Here is a 22,035-nt window from a genome sequence, read left to right on the forward strand (position 1 = left end):
AAAATATAGTAACATCCTTCTATTTGAACGGCAGGTTGTCTACATGAAGGTAATAAAAACGGGTCTTAACAACTACCAGTCAAAGAAAAGAAAATGCAAGAAGAAAAGGCAAAGAAAAACAAAGACAGAAAGGGGGGGGGAGGATGGAAAATAGAAAGAGGGGGGGGGGAAGGAGGGGTAAGGGAGGGGGGAGGATGATCGATCAATGTACAATGATGACAAGGATAAATACGATTTTTTTTTTTGAAGGGATGGATATGGTTGTACACAAAGAGGATGCAGGATAACGAAGGAGGGGAGGAGGGGGGGAAAGGGAAGGGGGAGGAAATACCAAGAGGAAAATACAGACTTGGAAGGAAAATAACTATACAATTTTATGTTTACAAAATAACGGAAAGAGAAAGACATGGAAGGGAAAAACGTCACCTATGACGTCATCAAACAAACAAAGGGAAAAGGATAACATAACATTAAAACGTGTCTTATTTATTGCATTACATTAAAAAACTTAAAAAGGAGGACTCAGGGGAAAAATTAATAATATAAACAGTACTAATTACAATAATCATAATAATTATAATAATAAAAAATAACTATATGGATAGTTATCATAACGATATTCCTAGTTAAATAGAGTAATAACAGTAACAGTAAATACTATTACAAAAAACTATTCTTTTTCATATGTATCTCAATGCAAAATAGAAGACTTTTAACTCATCTCTCTTCTCTCTCTCTCTCTCTCTCTCTCGGAAATGATCAATTATCCGGATAAACATCAGAAACCAGGTTCAATCGCAGGTTCTGAGCCGGGTTCCCAGATGCTTATCCGTCTAAGGGACACAAAGGCAGAATAGTACGTTAGGCCTACTCATTTGTGCTGGAGACTCCTCGTGTGTGTGTGTGTGTGTGTGTGTGTGTGTGTGTGTGTGTGTGTGTGTGTGTGTGTGTGTGTGTGTGTGTGTGTGTGTGTGTGTGTGTGTGTGTGTGTGTGTGTGTGTGTGTGTGTGTGTGTTATATATAAGTGTGTGTGTAAGCGCGCGCGCGCGCGCGCGCGTGGGATTCGTATGGTATAATGGTCACATACAAATAAAAGCTCACAGTATAGTTACACACAGGGCTATCGTAAAACCCACTGAAACAACCTAAAGGTGATACACCACATATTCTTTTCCCTTCTTCACCCGGAAAAATAGGGAGTTTCTATACATATCAAAACCGCGAAGAAAAAAAATCAAATACAAAAAAAGGTATCAATCCTACAGACATGAACCGAGACAACCTACAGCTTCCTTCTTCAGGAGACCTCGTGTTCTATCCTGCCTTTATGTCAAGCGCATCAAACGTTCACATGGGTCAGTGTATTGCTACATGTGGGTAGAGCATGGAAGCTGGCGGTGTTCAATGTTGAGGAATATAAATGGATGGATGAGTACAGAAAATGGATGGAGAGCACGATCATGGGGTCCAGCATGTCAAATATATTTTTTTCTTTTTTCCTTTCGTGTGTGTGTGTGTGTGTGTGTGTGTGTGTGTGTGTGTGTGTGTGTGTGTGTGTGTGTGTGTGTGTGTGTGTGTGTGTGTGTGTGTGTGTGTGTGTGTGTGTGTGTGTGTTTTAAGCGTCTAACAAGCGCGCGTACATCATAATGATTCCCGTGGTGTGTGGTTGGGGTTGTGGTGAGAGGTGGGGAGGGGGTGGGGGCTGGTTAGCGTCAGTCAAAATTCGGATTGTTGTTATTGTCTACAACTCGACAACAAAGAAATGCATGACAACTTTTAAGACATCAAACAGGAATTAAATTCGGGGGGAAAGACGTTTTGCAATCAAAAGCGACTGCGGTCAACAGGTCTTCCAATCGGATCCAACACTAAGCAAGCGGTGTAGCCACAAATGTGTATCTGTTGTGTAGCGCGTGGGGTGAGAAAACGTGTCTGATCACTGCTGGACAACGCAAGAACAAAGACATTTTAATCCTCTGCCGGCATAGGCCTACGTGACTTTACATTGTAGAGACCAAAATAAGGGGAGACTTATTTTCCGTAGGCCAGCGGAGGTCTGTTTTCCCTCTCCATGAGTTCCTAGAAGCGTAACACTGCCTTCGACGCACCGCTACTTGGCAATACTGACTGGTAAGCGACGAGAGTGTGTGATCAAAACGTGTACAAATCGCCAAGCAATGCTTAAGCGTGAGTGATCAGTGTGTAGCTAGGGCCGTGTACACAAATTTCTCTCCTGTGTGTGCTAATGCAATGGCGTGTGTACGTGTGTGTGTGCGTGTGTCTTTTTCTTCAACGTCTGGTTTGGGAGGAGGGAGGCATATTAACCGCGAGCTAGAGGGTTCACATGAAGTGGGTGCCTTCCCGACATACATATCATCTGGGTGTGGGGGCAAGGGTTGGGAGGGGGAGGGGGGAGGGGATGGCATACCTTTTCACAAAAAGTGTCCTCAAAGCTACATGTAAATATCTTTGCTCCTCGCTTTTATACACAAATGAAACAATTAAGTACTCAGGGCTTTTACAAGGAGACAAAACAAGTTGATGTGGCTCGCGGCAGACTCCGTTAATGTAGTAAGTAAAGGTGATTCAAGTGTAAAAATACATTATCCTATCTCTATGGGAATGAGCATGAATGACAGTCTACGACAATATAAAGACTTCAGCTTCCACAGTGTATAAGAAAGTTCGACTCAAAAAGGCACTTTAGGGTCGTAAGTTGCCACATTCTTGTTTGAAAGCAGAGATCACCAATTCGACTCCTTGTGTATACATGTAAATGTGGTTATACATACATTACGTATACACACACACATATACATACACCCAGACAATGAATTGTGCGAAGATTATTTAAGGATGTCAGAAGGTTCGGAAAGGGTGGGGGGTATGGGGAAAGGAGGGGGTATGAGGGTCCCAGCGGAGGGAGGGGGGTATCAAGAGTGTGGATTTGGCAGTCAAAGGGAGCGCTGCCCCCTCCCCCCCACCGAGCCCGCCCGTACAAAGTGATCCACATCTTTGAGCGTTGATATGAATAAATGGTAGTCTAGTTAAACTGTACACGTTTAAGAAATAAAAAAGCACAGTGGCCGTTCGAGTTAACATTAAAAATATATTACTTTCATTGTATTTATTATTATTTTCTTTATCTTTCAAAAAAGGAAATCAATGTGATACATACGATTATTTTTTTGTTAATTTTGTACGTAGACCGTTTCACAAATACATATATATGTGTAAATACTCGTGTTAGTTACTCCCGATATCTCCTGCTTTAAAGCATTTTACAAGAGAGTTGCACCGCCTCAGGGTCTTGTCGTGAGGGAAAAGGGAGAGGAAAGCCAAAAAACGACAATTTTCAAAACGTCAAAATTAAAACGAAGGGTTTTGAACCCTCCACAAAATGAAAGTTTTTTTTCCAACATTTCAAAATAGAGGTTCTTTACACCCTCCAAAATAAGGGTCCAAACGGTCTCCTTCACAAGTCGGTGTTTTCTAACCTGCTCGTACATGGAACCCACAACACTTCCTGCCTCGCACGACAGTCGAAATATTGCCATGCGCACAAAACACCTTCGCTCTCTCCCTATCGCTGCCAAGGAATTCAATTCACTCGAATACCTTGCATTTTCTTTTCCATATTCCTCTTTCTCCTTTCCTCCCTTCCTTCTTCATTGCTTCTTTTCTTTCCTGTTTCCTTTTCTCTCTTTCTCGAACTGACCCTGAATGAACGACACCTGTTCTTCCTTCCGTGTGACCCTGCTTGACCGGATCCCTGAGGAGGTGCGAGTCCGAGAGGCGTGGCAGAGGAGATTCACGCTGAGCCATTTGATGACGGAACAACACAGAGGTGCACTACAGAATTTGTTACACTTTTTTGCCGTTTTTTTAATTATATGGAAGTCCAAAACGGTAGTGTGCTCATTATTATGATTATTATTATTTTTTTAGAAACGTCCCATCCTTTTTTTTCCTTTCTCTCTCCACATCTATGGGAATACATCTATTTATATATATATATATATATTTTAGGGGGGAGGGGTTGGTTTCATCTTATTTTGGGTTTGGTTTCTCTCTCTCTTTTTTTAATGCGAATCCCCACCGTCGCCTTCTCGTAAGTTTTTTTTTGTTGTTTTTACTTTTGAAAAAGGTAAGCGTACCGCCTTTATCCATGTCGTGGTACCAAAATACTGGGAAAAAAACAATCTGTATCACGTTTTTGGGTTTCTTTTAAGACTTTTTTGTATTTTTTGAAATATTTATGATTGTTTATCACCTCATAGTGTTGCATCCAGACAACTGTACAGAAGAAACAACGTCTCAAACCTTCACACACATATTTTCTTACTCGCTGAAGTTCAACTGATGAACACACTGGTTAGAGGCTCGTGGCAGCCTGAACACCACACTTCATAACTGTTCACATATCTTCCTTAAAAATAAAAGATATTTTCCTCTGAATGAACGTAGCGCCGGCTCGGAGGGTGGAGGAGGGTGGGCGCCGCCCCCCGCCCCCGCCCCCTTCGCCAGCCGACGCGGTTCCCCGAAAGAAGCGAGATCACTCGTCGAGAAATTTGTACCTGGAAGTTTGGATTATGGCAAGGGGGCCGCAGGCTCCTCCTGGCCCCTCCCCCCTGCCGTGTGTGGTGACCCGGGGCTCCTCCCCTGGGGTCACCCGGGTGGGGGGTAGGACACTCCCAAGGGGGGCCGTGTAGGAGGCGAGAGGGAGGGTCACCTTTGGCACTTGGGTGGGGCCGTCGCCGCTGCTCAGGTGGGGGGGTCGGAGCCCTCCTCTCCCTCCTGGTGGTCGCTCCCTCCTTCCGCTCCTCCCTCCCCCTCGTCGTCTTCCCCTTCGTCTCCTCCCTTCCCCTCGTCCTCGTCAGCGTTGTCGTGGGCCCGGGCGCCGCCGGGGCCAGACACTGCCTCCACACCCGCGGGCGGAAGGGCGGGCGGGGCGGGCGACTCCAAACAGAGCCTGGGGGTGCCGCCCGCGGGCATGGAGGCAGCGGGGGTCAGCCCTCATGAGAAGCGGTCGAACTCGATGCCCGAGTCTGGGGACGTGCGGGCCGGCGTCAGGAAGTGGAGGTGGCGGCACCGGCACTCGGCCACACACTGGCACTTGTGAGGCGACAGGTTGAGCTGCTGCTGGAAGTCCTGCAGCTGGCCCATGAAGTTGAAGTTGGGCGCGATGTTGGCCTTCTTGACGCGGACGTACTCGTAGGCTTCCTCGAGGTTGAGCTTCTCCTTGTACATGAGGTAGGCGACGGTGATGGTGACGGAGCGAGAGATTCCCGCGAGGCAGTGGACCAGCACGCCCACGCCCGCCTCCCGCGCCTCGTCTGAAACACGAAAGAAGCCGCGTTAGTAAGGCAAAAGGGAAAATAAAAAGATAATAAAAATGTGAATGAGACACAATTAAGTCAGAGAAAGAGAGAGAGAGAATCAGAAATGCTATAAAACAGAAATGAGATAATCTGAAAATACAATCATGGTTATCTGAAAGATTACACAAAAACGGTTTCCACCTCCATTTCATACACACAAACATGTTAATCAGAAACCAATGTCACAAGCCCCTTCATTGTACGGAGGGCGTGTCTAGTCACGGGGCAATGGGGAAGGGGTAAAAGGGGGAGGGAAGGGTGGAGGAAGGTAAGAGGAGGAGGAGGAGGAGGAGGAGGAGGAGGTAAAAGTGGCAGGGGACAGGGGAGGGGGGAAGGTCAGAGGAGGAAGGGGACAGGAGGAAGAGGAGGGGGGAAGGGGAGGCGGGTACTGTTACCCTGGCTGGGGTGGTCACGTTACGGGGCACGGCGAGCTGCGGCCACACCGCCACCGCAACACTCGGCGCGCGTCACTGATATCCCGCTACTGTGTGCTCTCTCTACTCCGGCCAGCACCGCCTCAGAATTCGACATCCACCCCCCACCCCCACCCCCAAAGTGTGTTCCTGTGTGCCTGCTTGCTCGTGTCCCTTGTCCGATCCTCGCATTTGCTTGCTTGCTTTGCACTCGCCCCCCCCCTTCCCACACACACACATCCTAGTCCACCAACTTCCTCCCCCGACTCCGCACTCCAAACAAACTCCCTCCGCCTGCCCCGGGCCCCGTACCGACTGCCCCGCGAGACAACAAACACACAACACACCACAAGCTCGGTTGAAAAATATACCCGCGTGACGTCACGTCCGGTTCTCGCGAGTGAGGTTGAGTAAGGTGAGACTCCCGCGGGATTATGGCCGGATAACCCGAGATTACCATACACCGGGTCTCGGGTGGCCGCTCTGCGACCCGGCCCGGGACGCTAAGGAACTCCCTTCCGCCGGGAGTTCCTCTTATGCAATGGATACGACGTGAGGTTAGCTCGACGTTACGCTCCCGCTCTCCCTCTCTCTAATTCCCTCTCAACCCCTAATCCCTTCTCTCTCATTCTCTCTTCCTCCATCTGCCCATAGCAGCATCCATCTCTACATCCCTCCACCGTCCACACGAGTGTGTGGACGCACCTGCGAGCGCGCGGCGGGAAAAGTCTTTCCTTTGCAGAATCATCTAAGCAAGAATCTTGGCAATCTCTCTCATGCACTGCTTGGCGTTACTTAGCGACTGACAGATCGCCTCCCAAGCACGTCACTGAGGGAAGGCAAGCACGCTTTGACCACATAATGGGGCTCGTTAACTAGAGGGGGGGTGGGGTGTCAGTTCATATGTATTTTATCTCTCAATGTTGCAGAGTGCATCATAAATGCTCCGAGTTGTGCAGTGTCAGTCGTGCAACTTCGGCGCTTTTGCAGTGTAAGTGTAAGCCATTGATCTTCAGAATTAGCCAATAGAAAACGCGGACAATACTTTCCAACCCCAAACCAAAAGGAAAAAATAAAACCCCGCTGAAATACAGGCTTTGTGCTGCCGTGAAGCACCCCCTCCCTCCTCAACCACTATCAGAAAGAGAGAGAGAGTGAGAAAAAGAGTAAGAGAAAGAGAGAGAGAAAACTCGCAGTCCCATGGCCCCCCAACACACAAACAAGACTAGAAACCCCCAGAGTAATATCGCCCGACAGGTCGCTAAACTCCCTAATTGGCACCTCGTCTATTGAAATCCTCGCGCGCCAGCCTCCCTCTCCCTATCCCCCCTCCCCTCCCCCTCCCCCTCTCGCAAAACCTTGGGTCATGGCCAACGTCAGCTACCAAGAGACTACTACTACTAGTCCTGCTACCTTGCCTGCTTGTCTCCATATATGCTGGCTTAAAAATGGACTGTTTTTTTTCTATTGTTTCTCGGCTCTTGTTAGGACCTTCTTATCATCTTATTATTATTATTATATTTCGAAGAAACGGTTATTCGTGCATTAAAGAAGAATCTTTATCATTTGCATGTCTTCTCTTAAGCCATTACCTCACCCAAATGGCAAGATGCAATGCACAGGCCGAACAGTGACGAGAAACCTTCTTTCTTTCCTTCCTTCCTTTCTTTCTCTCAAACCACACTTCAGAAGACAACTCGACCTCCTCCTTCTCCTCTTCTTCGTCTTCTCCCCCCCCCCTCCACAGACATTTAGATCCCTTACCTCCAGACACTCTTACCAACACCCCCTCTCTGCATCCCCCTCCTTCGCTTCTCCCCCTCCCCTCCCTCCTTCCTCCTCCTACTCCACCTTAGCACTCCCTCCTCTTCCCCCTTCTCCCTGGCAGCGAGTGACAAGATCAAAGGGACCCGTGAACGTACGACCGTGTGTACATACGTGACTCACAGAACCGCGCACATGGTCTCGTCCAGAAATACACATGAGTCAAAACACACACACACACACACACACACACACACACACACACACACACACACACACACACACACACACACACACACACATATATATATATATATATATATATATATATATATATATATATATATATATATAAGAGGGAGAGAGAAAAGAGAAAGACAAGAAGAAAGATGAAGAAGTGAGGAAGAGAGGAAGAGAAAAGAGAAGACAGGAAGCGGGGTAGAGATGCTGACGGATGTGTTTAGCGATCGGCAGCCATGATAAACTACATCTTGCCAAGAGATATTTTCGGAAATTAAAAGCCCACTTCTTCCGAAATGGCCTTTGTATAAACCTCTATCTCCCCCTCCCCCTCTTCCAACCCCTTCACCCCCACCCCCCCGATCATCTTCAATCATGAATGTGTAAACACTGTGGCTACACTGACAAGATTGTACCATAACAAACACAGTCCATGCTGTCAAGGCTCGAGAAAAGTGAAGAAAGTTGAAAGGCACGAATAAATATGCGACTTCAGATGAAGGTGAAAAAACAGCACCAAATAAATAAGCCATCATATAAACATTCCTTAAGCATTTCCTCTCACTTTCACTCGCTTCCACGCGTCACGCCTCACCTGTGTCAGCCGCGATGGAAATAAGTTTTCAAACTCTTCCCCCTTTCCTCATACTCCTTTTCTCTCCCCCTTCCACATCTACTCCTTTTCCCCCTTATCCCTTTCCTGTTCCTCCTTCCCCTTTCCCCCACCGTCTGTCCATACCCTTTGGTCTTGTCTATTTTATGTCCACAACAAGCAGGGTGGTCCTCGACTCTTCTTCCTGACCCCCCCCCCTAATCCCCCTGACCCTCTTCTTATTCTCCGTATTGCTTCACTTGGTCTTGCTCTTCCTCCTCCTCCTCCATCCCCTTTTTATCTTCTCTTTTCCTGTGCATGACACCAGCGCTGGCCAGTCCTCTGAGCATGACACACGTGTGGGCGCATGACATGAGGAACTCCCTAATTTCCCCTGACACGAGGCAAAGAGGTGGGATGAGGAAGGGGAGGCTTAGGGGAGGGGAGAGGGGCAGGAGGAGGGAAATGAAAAGGGGACGAGGGTGGGGGGAGGGAAAGGGGCAGGTTGAGGGAGGGGGGTGGGGGGGTCTTACAAATCCAACAAGATGGGACCAGGGCGGCTGTGGCTTCGGCACCACCACTGTTATAAATACATGCCGACGGGACCCCTTTGATGTGCACCGCCTCGCCAGGGGTGGTGCCTCCTCCTCTCCCCCTCTACCCATCTTCCCCTTCCGTCCCACCCCCTCGCCACTCCCTGCACACCTTCACGCCCACCGACGCCACGTCCTCCAGGCCCGCGTCGCAGGGGCGCCCATCCCTGCCCTCGCTTTGCATCTTCATCTGCCATGGCCCCTCCTCACTCTCAGATCTTGGGCGCGGACAAATCGGGAGATAAATCTTCATCTGCATCTTCCTTATTTCCCCAACCCTCCTCATCGCCTTCCCAGACGAGGCCGAGCAAGGCAAGACGTTCCTTCCCGGGGCCGCATGGGATCAAACCCTTAAAAGTACACCTGATACGGACAACCAACGCTTCCGACTCGAGCGTCACCCCCGAAGTACTACTCTCCTGGCACCTTTCCCGTGCGTAGGCGTGGTCCGTCTAAGTCTTGGCCACGCCCCCACTTCTTCTTCTTCTTCTTCTTCTTCTTCCTCTTCCCCTCTCCCCATCCCATGCCCAAGAGCCCTGTCTACTCTCAGCCTACACTCAACGCACTTGCTATTGACACACGTGCGCATGTCCAACCATCTGTGCACCTTAAGTGGTCGTAAGTACCGTTGAATTAGGGAGTGATTGAGTGACTGCGTGTATGCGTGTGAGTGTGTGTGTTTCTCTGTGTGTGTGTGTGTGTGTGTGTGTGTGTGTGTGTGTGTGTGTGTGTGTGTGTGTGTGTGTGTGTGTGTGTGTGTGTGTGTGTGTGTGTACGGGTGCCCAACGGAAGTGGGAGGAACTGAGGATTAGATTACGCAGGCCACAGAAAGCTGCTCCAGATCCTCGTTCTGGGATCTCATCTCCTATCCCCCCTGGCCCCCCTCCTCTGTTGGGGGGGGGGGTCTTCCTTTTCAAACCTCAAAACAAAGCCCCTCCCCCCAAAAAAAAAAAAAAAAAAAAAAAAAAAAAAAATCTTGTCCGAGGCTTCTTCTCACGTGCCTTTATCGTTTCCTTCGTTTCTCATCCCTTCCCCCCCTCCCATATCTCCCTTCTCTTACGCACAGGAACTCGATGCTAAAGACTAGAAAAAGACTGACAAGCTCAAAAGAGGGTAGGATGAGGGAGGAAAAGAGGGGAGGGGGGGAGGGGGTAGCGAGGGCAGACCCAGGGTATTCATCCTCAGAATAGATAAATGCCCCCTTTGAAAGAAAACGGGAACCAGCCTCGTTGGCACTGATGACGTCACTGCGACCGGTGGGGGGAGAGGGGGGTGAAGGAAGAGAGGGGAGAGGGGGGTGAAGGAAGAGAGGGTAGGAGGGGGAGAGGAAGGAAGGGAGGGAGGAGGGGGGAGAGGAAGGCAGGGAGGGAGGAGGGGTAGCGTCACGCAACGCAGGTTACCCCAAGTGCCACAACCCCCCCACCCCTTCCCAGAAAAAAAACTGCCGGATTACACTTGTATCCCTTTGTTTACTTTCATATTCGTTTATTCTTCGTCACCCACTGAGAGTGGGGGAGGGACAGAGAGTGGGGGAGGGAGGGAGGGAGGGAGGGAGAGAGAGCGAGAGAGAGAGAGAGAGAGAGAGAGAGAGAGAGAGAGAGAGAGAGAGAGAGAGAGAGAGAGAGAGAGAGAGAGAGAGAGAGAGAGAGAGAGAGAGAGAGAGAGAGAGAGAGAGAGAGAGAGCCGTACTACGGGCCGGTCGTGCCAAAAGGAGGCAAGGCTTCTTGTAAAAGCGTCAGGATGAAGCCGCAATTCCGAGAGGACGGAAACTGCCACGCTCGCGTCTCGCAGTTGCCCTTTGCTTGCTTTTACCACGAAGAAAAATTAATGGATGAGAGAGAGAGAGAAAGAGAGAGAGAGAGAGAGAGAGAGAGAGAGAGTTCCAGGAGAGAAAGAAAATAGAAAAGAAGGAGAGAAAAGAAAGAAGAAAGAGAAAAGGAGAAGAGAGAGAGAGAGAGAGAGAGAGAGAGAGAGAGAGAGAGAGAGAGCTTGTCGTTCCAATAAATAAATAAATACTACCACTAATAAAGACATCCTCAGATGAAAAACGCAAATTGAAGAATTGAGAAAAGGAGAAGAATAGAAGAAAGAACCGAGGTAGGAGCACCCGGACACAAGGCTATTCTAGGTAAAAAGACAGGATGCGAGAGAGATAAAGATTGATACGGCAACGAAAGGCAATGAAAAGAGACGAAAGGAGTAAACACAAAGACAAAAAGACAGAAAGAAAGAAGGAAAGAAAGGAAGGAAGGAAGAAAGAAAGAAAGAGAGAAGGTAGCTACAGCGGCCGGGCTGCAATGAACGGAAGTAGCCGTCACGTGGTGCGCCTCCCCCACCCGACCGTAGAGGCGAAACTGCCCGGGCGAACGGACGGGATCGCCGACCATCGCGACCTGGCACTGGCGCGGTATTTACTAAACACGGCTCCCCGCGCGATGTCGCAATCGTCGATCGCGCGCGTCGTCGGCAAGAAGACTCGACCGCAAACGCTATCGGCGCGTCTGCGGGAATTTATCTCGTAAGCACGACACTCGCTCTCCGGCCGTGCGAGGGGCGGGGGCTGGCTGGCAGGCTGGGGCGGGAAAACGAACATCCCACAAGACGGCCCGGCCTTGGGGGGAGGGGAGGGGGGGTAACAGAAGAAATAGATAAAAGAGATAAGGTCAAACATGGGATGTAGTTTCGATTTCATAGAGGGAGGAAGAGGAGGGGGATCTAAGGGAAGAGATGAGGTCAAACATGGGAGGTAGTTTCGATTTCATAGAGGGAGGAGGAGGGGGGGGAGGGAGGGAAGGGAGGGGAGGAGGGGGGGAAGGGAGGTGAGGAGGGAGGGAGGGAGGGAGAGGAGGGAGTGGAAGGGAGGAGAGGAGGGAAAGAGAGGAGAGAGAGAGAGAGAGGAGAGAGGAGAGAGAGAGAGAGAGAGAGAGAGAGAGAGAGAGAGAGAGAGAGAGAGAGAGAGAGAGAGAGAGAGGGGGGGGGGGGCTGAGAGAGGCGCTCCAGCACCACCTTGCATCGTGCTACCCGGAGAATGCAGAAAACCACTTTCATTCGGCGCCGCCTGCAACCTCCCTGGGACAATAGCTACCGCTCTTCCATCCTTGAAGACAAACTCCCATCCTTCAAAATCGAACGAGGCAAACGATACGACGCAATTGAATTCTACCAACCCCCCCCACCCCCGAAAATTCCCCCCATTGCCCTCGAATCAAACCTACAACACACTGCCTGCCTGCCTGCCTCCCCTCCCCCGCCCTCCCTTCCCCCTCCCTCCCCAACAAGATGATGACAGAAGGAAATCGGCTGCCCGCTCGGTTGGCAACACTTCCGCCCCTCCTCCACATTTCCCGCAACGGATTTTCTCACAAGCTTCGCTCAGCCGCCTCTCTCGCTTCGCTTCGGACAGACAGACACAGGCACAAGACAAACAGACAGGCAGATAGACAGACAGACACGTATACGAAATATCCATAAGCTCTATCTCTCTCTCTCTCTCCTTCTCTTTCACTCTTTATCTGTCTCTCACTGTCATAAAAAGGCCAAGACGTAAAAAAGAAAAAGAAGAAAGATAAGCTGCGCAGACGACAATAACGCATCGCTGAGAGAACGCCGTTTGGGGATCGAAGAGGAAGTGGAAGAAAGAGGAAGAGGCAACCGAGGAAGAGGAAGAAAAAGGAAGTGGGACAAAGAGGAAGAGAAGACAGGAGGAGGTGAGGGAAGAGAAGAGGGCGTGGGGGAGTGGAAGGGGGAGGGAGAGAGAGAGAGAGAAAAGATCAGTAGAGGCAAATCGCAAAGGCAATGGGGAATAAAACAAAATAAAAACTGATAAAATTTCTCTCTCTCTCTCTCTCTCTCTTCCTTCCATTTAAATCCAGTAGTACGTCTATAGTTTCAGTAACCCCCCCCCTCCCACCCGCAGGCAGGAATTCTACACATTGTGAGGTCGGGGATTAGGAGGGGGAGGAGGGGGTAGGGAGATGCTGTGGCTGATCTACCTGCGACGCAATATAGGCCTATTTTGTTCCGGTGCGCAAAATTAAGAAAAGGAAAAAGAAAATGTGGATTTTCTCCTGGCTGGCAGTTAATGATGCTCGGTAGGGGGGAGGGGAGGGGAGGGGAGGGGAGGGGGGAGGGATGAAGGAGGAAGGGGGACGGAAGAGGAGGAAAAGGGAGAGGACTAACGTTCCGACAGACACAATTGTGGGGGGAAAAAAGTCGAAACCGTAGCTTACCTAAAAAGACCCCTACCCCCTACCCCCTCCCGTCCCTTCCTTCTCTCTTCTTCAAGAAACTAAGGGTTTCCGGCTCCCGCTGGGTGAGCGGTCAGGAGGAGGTGGGGGGGGGGGGGAAGAAGAGGAGGAGGCCTGCATCAGGTCCCAAAACCTCGCCTCCCCCACTCCCTATACCTCAGATCGCATCTCTCCCCCCCCCCCCGACTGACATGCCCACTTGTACAGCATACCAAAACTGGTCAATGAAAGTGGGTTGGTATTTGGCGGACCGGGCGAGCGTACGCATACCACACACACACACACACACACACACACACACACACACACACACACACACACACACAATGAAAGCTACAGCTGAGAGACCGCTCCACATGAAAGCAAGGCCACGTGAGTCAAGAAAGAGAATAATGAGGAAAATAATGATGATAATTAAGAGAGGAAGAGAGAATTCGTTCGAAATTAACGGGTCGCACTTCCTTGCACCTCCTTTTTGTAAATCCTTCTCTCTCTCTCACTTCCTTTGACTGCTCTTTCTCTCACCGTCGCTCACTCTCTCTTTACCTTCTTCCTTCCTTCACTTACGTATGTCTATTTCATCATCTATCGATTTGTAATTTCTTCGACTATCTGTCGCATTCCCCCCCTTCCTTCCTCTTCCCCTCCCCCCCCCCCCCCGCCTTCTACCAACCATCTTCTCTTCCTCCCTCCCTCTTTTAACCCCTCCCCCTGATATTTACCCCCCTTCTCAAAAATACTCCAGATGGCACCCACCCACACACACTGCTCGCTCCCTCATCCCTCATCCCTCACCCCCACCCTCTTCCTTTCAAGGCGCCCGCCGGAAGTTGTCAAAAAACCTTTCCGGTCACACATCCTAAGCATAGGTCCACTTCCGGCCACGGTTGAGTGGTGGGTGGGTGAGTGGGGTGTGGATGGGGAGTAAGGGATAGGAGGGCGATGGAATAGGTGGGTCGTAGGAGGTAGGTGAGGGGGAAAGGGGGACATACATACATACATACATACATACATACATACATACATACATACATACACACGCATATATATATATATACATTATATATATATATATATATATATATATATATATATATATGAGAGAGAGAGAGAGAGAGAGACAAACACACACACACACACACACACACACACACACACACACACACACACACACACACACACACACACACACACACACACACACACACACACACACACACACATATATACATATATACGATGTTGACACGAATGAATGAAAACTGAATGGCCAGTTTCGTCATTCAAGATTCATTCACATTCCGGGGTAGCGCGAGTACGTGCTAATGTCTATCCGTCCCGCCCCGCCCCCCCCCTTCCCCCTAACCCATTCCCCTTCCACTTCTTTCGTTGATTTTCCGTAAATGTTCGGTCGAGGCAGCAAAGAGGGAGGGGGAGGTGGGGGAGACGAAGCCAGTGGTGCGGCTAAAAGCAATTACGGAAAAAATATATAAAATATAATAAAATATGAAGCGCCTTTCCGACAATAAACTATAACATCGAACACTCAAAATTCAAAACGAAAAATCAAAAAATAAAATCCACAAGGGGCGTCGAAGAGAAAGAGAGAGAAAATAAGAATAATCCATAAGAAAAAAAAAAGATAGAACAAGAAATAAAATAATAATAAAAAAGAGAAAGAGAAGAAAGAGGGAGAGGATGTGAACGAACCATTGTGAAATCAATAAAATATGCACCGTCATGCGAAGGCGCGAGCGAGCTTGGGAGAATGATTAAACACACACGATCGAATCCCCCCACTCGTTACTCGCGCAGTGAAGGTAGACTTTGCCGATCCTCTTTGGGAGACTAGGCATAGGGGGAGAGGGGGGGGGGTAAAGAGGGGAAGGGGTGATCACTATCTACCCTCCCTCTGTCTACCTCCCGTAAGGAAAACAAAAAAGATGAATGTAAATATTCAGGGCAGGTTCTCCCGTCGACTGACTACTTGCTTTCTGTTTCTGTCTCTACCTCTTCTTCTTCTTCTTCTCCTCCACTAGACACTTTTCGCAATGTCATTCAAAAGCAACAGGTGGACACATTTTGCAGCGACGATAGACGAAACAGACAGACAGACACAGACAGCCACAGACACGCGTGGAGGCACCCATTCTCTCTCTCTCTCTGTCCACAGACGATTCAACGCGAGGCAACAACAGTCAATGTCAGGTGTACATGGGGACTATTTACATACATGACTGCACCAGTTACACGGATGGACAGACAGACAGACACAGCCCGCCCCCTCTTAGCTCCCTCCACCCTCACCCCCGCCAATCTTCACGTCATGCAGTCAAGCCAAAGGTAGTAGCTAACTGACTGACAGACGCAAACACAGACACAGACACATACAAATACACATACACAGATACACACCCACACAAAGAACTATTCCAACATTTATTCAAATAAATATAACTAGAAAAAATATCTACGTCCTTCTACACACGCAAAATCATGAACAAATCAATAATGATAAAATTAACCAAAGAAAAGATTTAACCCTCCCCACTCCCCCTCCACCTCCCCCTCTCCTCTCTCTCTCTCGGTTATCGTTACGGCAGTTACCGCCTCTTCCTCTTTCCCTTCCTGTTTTTTTCTTTCTTTTTTTCTTTGAGTCCCTCATTCACTTCTCCCTCTTTCCTTGGCCGCCCAACCGCATATCCATATAATGTCTTCGCGGATGAGAAAGCGAGAGAGAAGGGAGAGGGAAGGAGGAGGAGGAGAGGAAATGAAGAGGAGGAGGTGGAGGAGGAGAGGGAATGAAGAGGATGAGGAGGAGGAAGAGAGGGAATGAAGAAAAGGAGGAGGAGGAGGATGAGGAGGAGGAGAGGGAAGGAAGAGGAGGAGGAGGAGGAGGAGGAGAGGGAAGGAGGAGGAGGAGGAGGAGGAGGAGGAGGAGGAGGAGGAGGAGAGGGAAGGAAGGGGAGGAGTAGAAGAGAGGGAGAGGGAAAGGGAGAGAAGGAGAGGGGGAGAGAGAAAGAGAGAAAAAGAGACATAGGAGGGTGGGAGATATAAACCAAGAAGAAATAGGCATCAAAATAGGGGGGGGGGCATTGAGTCCTCCCTTCCTTCCCTCCCTCCCCCCTCCCTCTCGCCCGCACCGGAAACATCGCCTTGTTGCGACAAACGACATCCTTCAAGAGAGCGCTGGACAACCGTGTGGGAGGGCTGGGGGAGGGGGAGGGTGGGATAAATAAGGGAGGGGGTAAGGAGTGGGAGGACGATGGGGGAGAGGGAGGGGGTACGTCATGTGCTGGGCGGCAACGGTCAAGATTAGGGGGAGGGGGTAGGAGGGTAAAAAATCATATAATATATATATATATATATATATATATATATATATATATATATATTATATATATAATATCTATAGATAGATAGATAAAGAGAATAGAAACAAAAACACCTCCCTTCCTCCCTCTTTTTCTTCTTCTTTTTCTTCCTTCTCCTCCTCCCGGATTTCCAAGCGATAGCCTCGTGGCATCACTAATCCCTTTCCTCTTTATCAGCATCATCGTCCAAGACTCCTGTTCTCGGCGGGGATGATGATGAGTCCTTAAGGTCTCTTCTCGCCTTCAAAACCTATGGGCGCATCACCCTTATGTCCCTCCTCTCCCCTTGACCGGCGCACGCAACGCTTGCACTTGCTTGGCTGATGCACTCAAATGCACATGCGTGCACAGGTACAGACAATGATACTCAATGATAATAAATGTAACACACTTTCTCACTCACTCACACCATTACGAAACATCGAAACACAACCTTGAAAGGGAGCCTTAGCCACCCCCACCTCCCACCGCCCCCCCAACTTCCTGTCCAGGCACAGTGTGTGGTGTCTCCTTAACATACAAATCCCCAGCTTCCGGTCCTCGAGACGTCACATGCCTAACTACGCACACAAAAAAGGCCAGTTAAGAAACATTTCTCCCCACCTCCCTACTCCTCCCCTGCCCCCCTCCCCCCTTACCACCAACCACGTCCCTGCCACACACGTCAGCTGTCAGCCAGCCTTTCCCAACGTCAGTCTGTTTGTCTGTGTGTCAGATCTGTCTTGCCTGTTTGACTGGCAGAGTCTTGAAAGGCCCGTCTCCCACTAACCCTCCCCCCCTCCCTCGGCCGTCTGGGAGATCTGGGTGTGGGAGGTGGGGGGAGAAGATAAGAAGAGTAAGAAGAGGGAGAGGTAGAAGCGGAGGATGAGGAAGAAGAGTAGTAGTAGGACAAGGAAGAAGAGCTATAGGATTGCGATGAGGATAAGGAGCAGGAGTAGGAGGGAGGGGGAGGAAGAAGAGATGGAAGGAAGAGGAGGAAGAGGGTAGTGACAGTAGGGACAAGTGTTAATTGCCGGCGACTCCATCCAGTCTGGCAGGGCCGTGAGGGGACTAGCTAACAAAAGGGAGGAAGAAGGAGGTTTCTCGGCCTTCCCTCGGTCTCCCTCCAAGACGGTTGAAGGGGGGGGGGGGGCACCCACATACTCGGCCGTCCATGGGTACTCGTCACCGCTAAACCCCTCCCACCGCCCACCGCCCACCGCCGCCCATCAACTCAACCCATTTCGCACAAGCGCCCGCCGGCACCTACCCGTGCGAGTGACGCAACTTCTTCTACGTTCTTTCATCCCGTTACTTCAGTCCTTCCGCCCCCCTCCTCCTCTCCTCCTCCTCCTCCTTTTTTAGGGAGAGGAGAGCGAGGGCGGCGTAAGCATTTCCTCCAGGATAAAAAACTACAAACTATGGATAAGGTGAAGGGGAAAGCGAGGAAGAAGGAGGAGGAAGAAGAAGGAGCGAGAGACGGGAGTCCTCTCGAGAAAATGATGAATAAATAATATGTGGATACGTATGTGTACTACATAACGTGTATAATTTCCCCCTTCGAGTATGTATGTATGTAGAGGAGAGAGGAAGATAGGAAGGAAAGGAGAGAGGGAGGGAAGGAAGGGAGGAAGGAGACGGAGGAAGGGAAAGATGAAGGGAGGGAGAGGGAAAGAGGAGTATTGAAAGAGACAAGAAGGGAGAGGGAGAAGAAAGGAAAGGGGAAGGGGAAGTGTGCAACCAGATCATGCAAAATGCAACAGGTCAGCGGGTCTGAAATCACAACCGGTCCGACACCAGACGTTAATCTTCAATTCATTTGCGACAGCGAGGAGCGGAGGTTGAAGTGGAGTGGAGTGGAGTAGGTGGGGGTGGGGGAGTAACACTTCAGGATAAATTTACAGAGGAAAGCAAAGCGTCGCTCTCTTTCCCGTGAACAATCTCCTTTCCGAAAGGGAGGGGGAGGGAGGGAGAGAGGGGAGAGGGGAGAAGGGGGAGAGAGAGAGAGAGAGAGAGAGAGAGAGAGAGAGAGAGAGAGAGAGAGAGAGAGAGAGAGAGAGAGAGAGAGAGAGAGAGAGAGAGGGGGAGAGGGAGAGGGGGAGGGGGAGAGAGAGAGAGAGAGAGAGCGGGAGAGAGAGAGAGAGAGAGAGAGAGAGAGAGAGAGAGCGAGAGAGAGAGGGAGCGAGGGAGAGGAGGAGAGAGAGCGAGGAGCGAGAGAGAGAGAGGGAGAAGAGGGAGGAGAGAGAGAGAGAGAGAGAGAGAGAGAGAGAGAGAGAGAGAGAGAGAGAGAGAGAGAGAGAGAGAGAGAGAGAAAGAGACGAAAAAAAAGAGCAGAGTAAACAAAAACAAAAAAACAAAACACACACACAAACAAACAAGTTCATCTCTCTTACTCACCAATAAACTGAATGGCTTGTGGAAAAAATGAAGCGAGGTTTTGACTCCAGTGGTCGGCGATGGGAATCTGCATGTACTTGTAATTCCCACAATTCTCGAACACATTAGGCAGGTTAGGCGTCACATTGATTATATACTGCGGGAGAGAAGAGCGGGAGAGAGAAGGGGAAAATAAGATTAATATGATGACGGACTGTGCGAAATGTGCGACGATATATATATTATACTTATACTAATAATGATAGTAATAGTTTTAATAGTAATAGTAATAATAATAGTAATAGTAATAGTAATAATAATAATAGTAATAATAATAATAACAACAACAAAAGAGACATACAGTCATTGAGAAATATAAGACAGATTGCATGTCTTCAAGTAAGGCGTGTGTGCCAGTCTGAGAATAATAATGTTATTGCCAAACAACAATAATGATAATCGTGACAATGATAATAAAGATAGGTTATGACCAGACTACTATTGCTACAACTACGGCTACTACTATTATTACTGCTTAGCCTACAACGACAACTACCATCACTAAAATTGTAATAGTATAACATCAATAATAAAAACAACAACATTAACAAGAGATTAACAATAACAACTGCAATAACAATTACAGTGCCTATAATGATTAACAATATAAAGAATATAACATTATTTATAGTTACATTCCCCCACCCCAACTCGCGAAACCAAATGGGGCAAAATACATCTGAGAAAGAGGGAAAGAGAGAAAGCGAAAGGGGGAAAGAACTAGGAGAGAGAGAAAAAAAGGGGGAGAGATAAAAGAGAGAGAAGAGAGAGAAGAGAGAGAAGAGAGAGAAGAGAGAGAGAGAGAGAGAGAGAGAGAGAGAGAGAGAGAGAGAGAGAGAGAGAGAGAGAGAGAGAGAGAGAGAGAGAGAGAGAGAGAGAAAATAACATAGAGAGAAGAGAGAGAAGAGAGAGAAGAGAGAGAAAAGAGAGAAAAGAGAGAGAGAGGGGGGTAGGGAGAAAACGGGAAAGTAGGTGGAGCTAAAAATAAAAAAATACCATGCGGATGAAGCAGCAAGGGAACATGGCGAAGAGAAAGTGACGTGCACAGAGGATCACGATGACGCGCGGAAGAGTAAAAGAGAGAGAGAGGAAAAGAGAGAAAGAGGGAGGAGGTGAAGGTGAAGGAAGACATCTATCCATTCAAGCATGCATCGGGCGTCGTGACAGGAACGAAACAAGCAAACACGCAGGAAATACTAATTATATAATTGAGATGAAAGTCGATCCACCGGCATCATAAAAGCAAAACATCATGTGTGTATGAATAAGGTCGAGAGAGAGAAAGAGAGAAAGAGAGAGAGAAAGAGAGAAAGAGAGAGAGAGAGAGAGAAAGAGAGAAAAGAGAGAGAAAGAGAGAAAGAGAGAGAGAGAGAGAGAGAGAGAGAGAGAGAGAGAGAGAGAGAGAGAGAGAGAGAGAGAGAGAGAGAGAGAGGAGAGAGAGAGAGGAGAGAGAGAGAGAGAGAGAAGGAGAGAGGAGAGAGAGAGAGAGAGAGAGAGAGAGAGAGAGAGAGAGAGAGAGAGAGAGAGAGAGAGAGAGAGAGAGAGAGAGAGAGAGAGAGAGAGAGAGAGAGAGCAGACGACAGATCCAAGACGAAACAAATGAAGGTGGAGCCAGCGAAGGTGGCAGGGGAGGGGGGGAGGGGAGGATGGGATGGTTGAGAGAGAAGGAGGTGGGGGGGGGGGGGCAGTAAACAATGGTGTGGGCGGGGTCTGCGTCACGCCGGAGTACACACAAGGCATGAATGAAGGGATGAAGGGGGCGAGGCCACAGCAGAAGAGTGGGGGGGGAGGGGGAATGGGAAGAGGGGTGTAGAAAAAGAAGAGGGGAGACGTATAATGGATAGGATGAGGTGGGAGGGGGAGAAGGAGGGGGAGGGGTAAAAGGGAAAGGGGAAATGGTTTTGAGGAAGATATAGTGTTAAGGAACGAAACTGTCACACACACACAACAAGAGAGAGAGAGAGAGAGAGAGAGAGAGAGAGAGAGAGAGAGAGAGAGAGAGAGAGAGAGAGAGAGAGAGAGAGAGAGAGAGAGAGAGAGAGAGAGAGAGAGAGAGAGAGAGAGAGAGAGACGACGGACGAATCAAGGAGACAATAGTGAATAAAATAAGGCCAACATTATCGCTGAACCAAGACAAGACGCAGGAGTTTAAAAAGGCGGATGAGGTGGTATGCAAGTAGGAGTAGGAGTAGGAGGTGAAGGAGAAGTAGGAGGTCGAAGAGGAGGTAGAGGGAGAGGTGGAGGAGCAAGAGGAAGAGGGAGAGGAGGAGAAAATGAGATACATAAAAGCCGAAGGGAGAGAGGAGATGAATTAGGGGGAGAGAGAACAAGAGAAGAAGAAAAGAAAGAGGAGATGTGTGAGGAGAAAGGGAGAGGGCAGAGGGAGGAGGAAGGCTCGTTATAATAATAAAAGTCTTTCGCAATTCTCTGAAGGCTAACAAGACCGGATATGGAAATTCATCCGGGAGTTTTGCAGGAGGGAGGAGGAGAGAGGAGGAGGGAGGAGGAGGAAGGAGGAGAGAGGAGGAGGGAGGAGGAGAGAGGAGGAGGGAGGAGGAGAGAGAGAAGGAGAAGGAGAAGGAGGAGGAGGCGCACAAGGTGGAAGAGGAGAAAACGCAAGAACAGTTACAATACAACACTATTTGGAACAACAAAGAAGAAGAATTGGAAGAATATTTGTATTAAGAAGGACGATAGAGGAGAAAGAAGGAGGATTGAGGAGAAGAAGTAGAAGGAGGAGGAGGAGGAAGAGGAGGAGGAGGAGGAGAGAGTGCAGGAGGGAGGGAGTGGTCGAGGTGAAGGTCTGGAGCCCAATGAATGGCGCGCTGAATGACTTGTCAGCGCCGAGTCGAGTGAGGTGGCGAAGGACAGCCGATTCTCACGGGCAAGGGCTCAATGAATGGAGGAATGAATGAATGGACGGGTGAATGAATGGGGAGGAGGGGGAGGAGGGGGAGGAGGGGAGGGGCTGGGTTTCTGGCTGGATGGAAGGATAGAGGGAGAGGGAGGGAGGGAT

General features: G+C 49.2%; 1 protein-coding gene across 1 annotated transcript in view; it reads right to left on the reverse strand.

Annotated features, from left to right (window-relative positions):
• Positions 1-1,513: 1,513 nt before the first annotated feature.
• The window catches only part of LOC122262430 (dual specificity protein phosphatase 6), a 43,652-nt gene continuing 23,130 nt past the window's right edge, over positions 1,514-22,035 (reverse strand). The window contains exons 3-4 of the mRNA XM_043030425.2: positions 18,981-19,116; positions 1,514-5,336 (exon numbers count right to left, since the gene is read on the reverse strand). Of these exons, the coding sequence (XP_042886359.1) occupies positions 5,017-5,336; positions 18,981-19,116 (456 nt within the window). The 3' untranslated portion in view covers positions 1,514-5,016. The remainder of the gene's footprint in view (positions 5,337-18,980; positions 19,117-22,035) is intronic.

Source organism: Penaeus japonicus, unplaced genomic scaffold (genome assembly GCF_977035675.1).
Source record: "Penaeus japonicus unplaced genomic scaffold, GWHDUDI00000001_assembly GWHDUDI00000007, whole genome shotgun sequence".
Taxonomy (NCBI): Eukaryota; Metazoa; Arthropoda; class Malacostraca; order Decapoda; family Penaeidae; genus Penaeus; species Penaeus japonicus.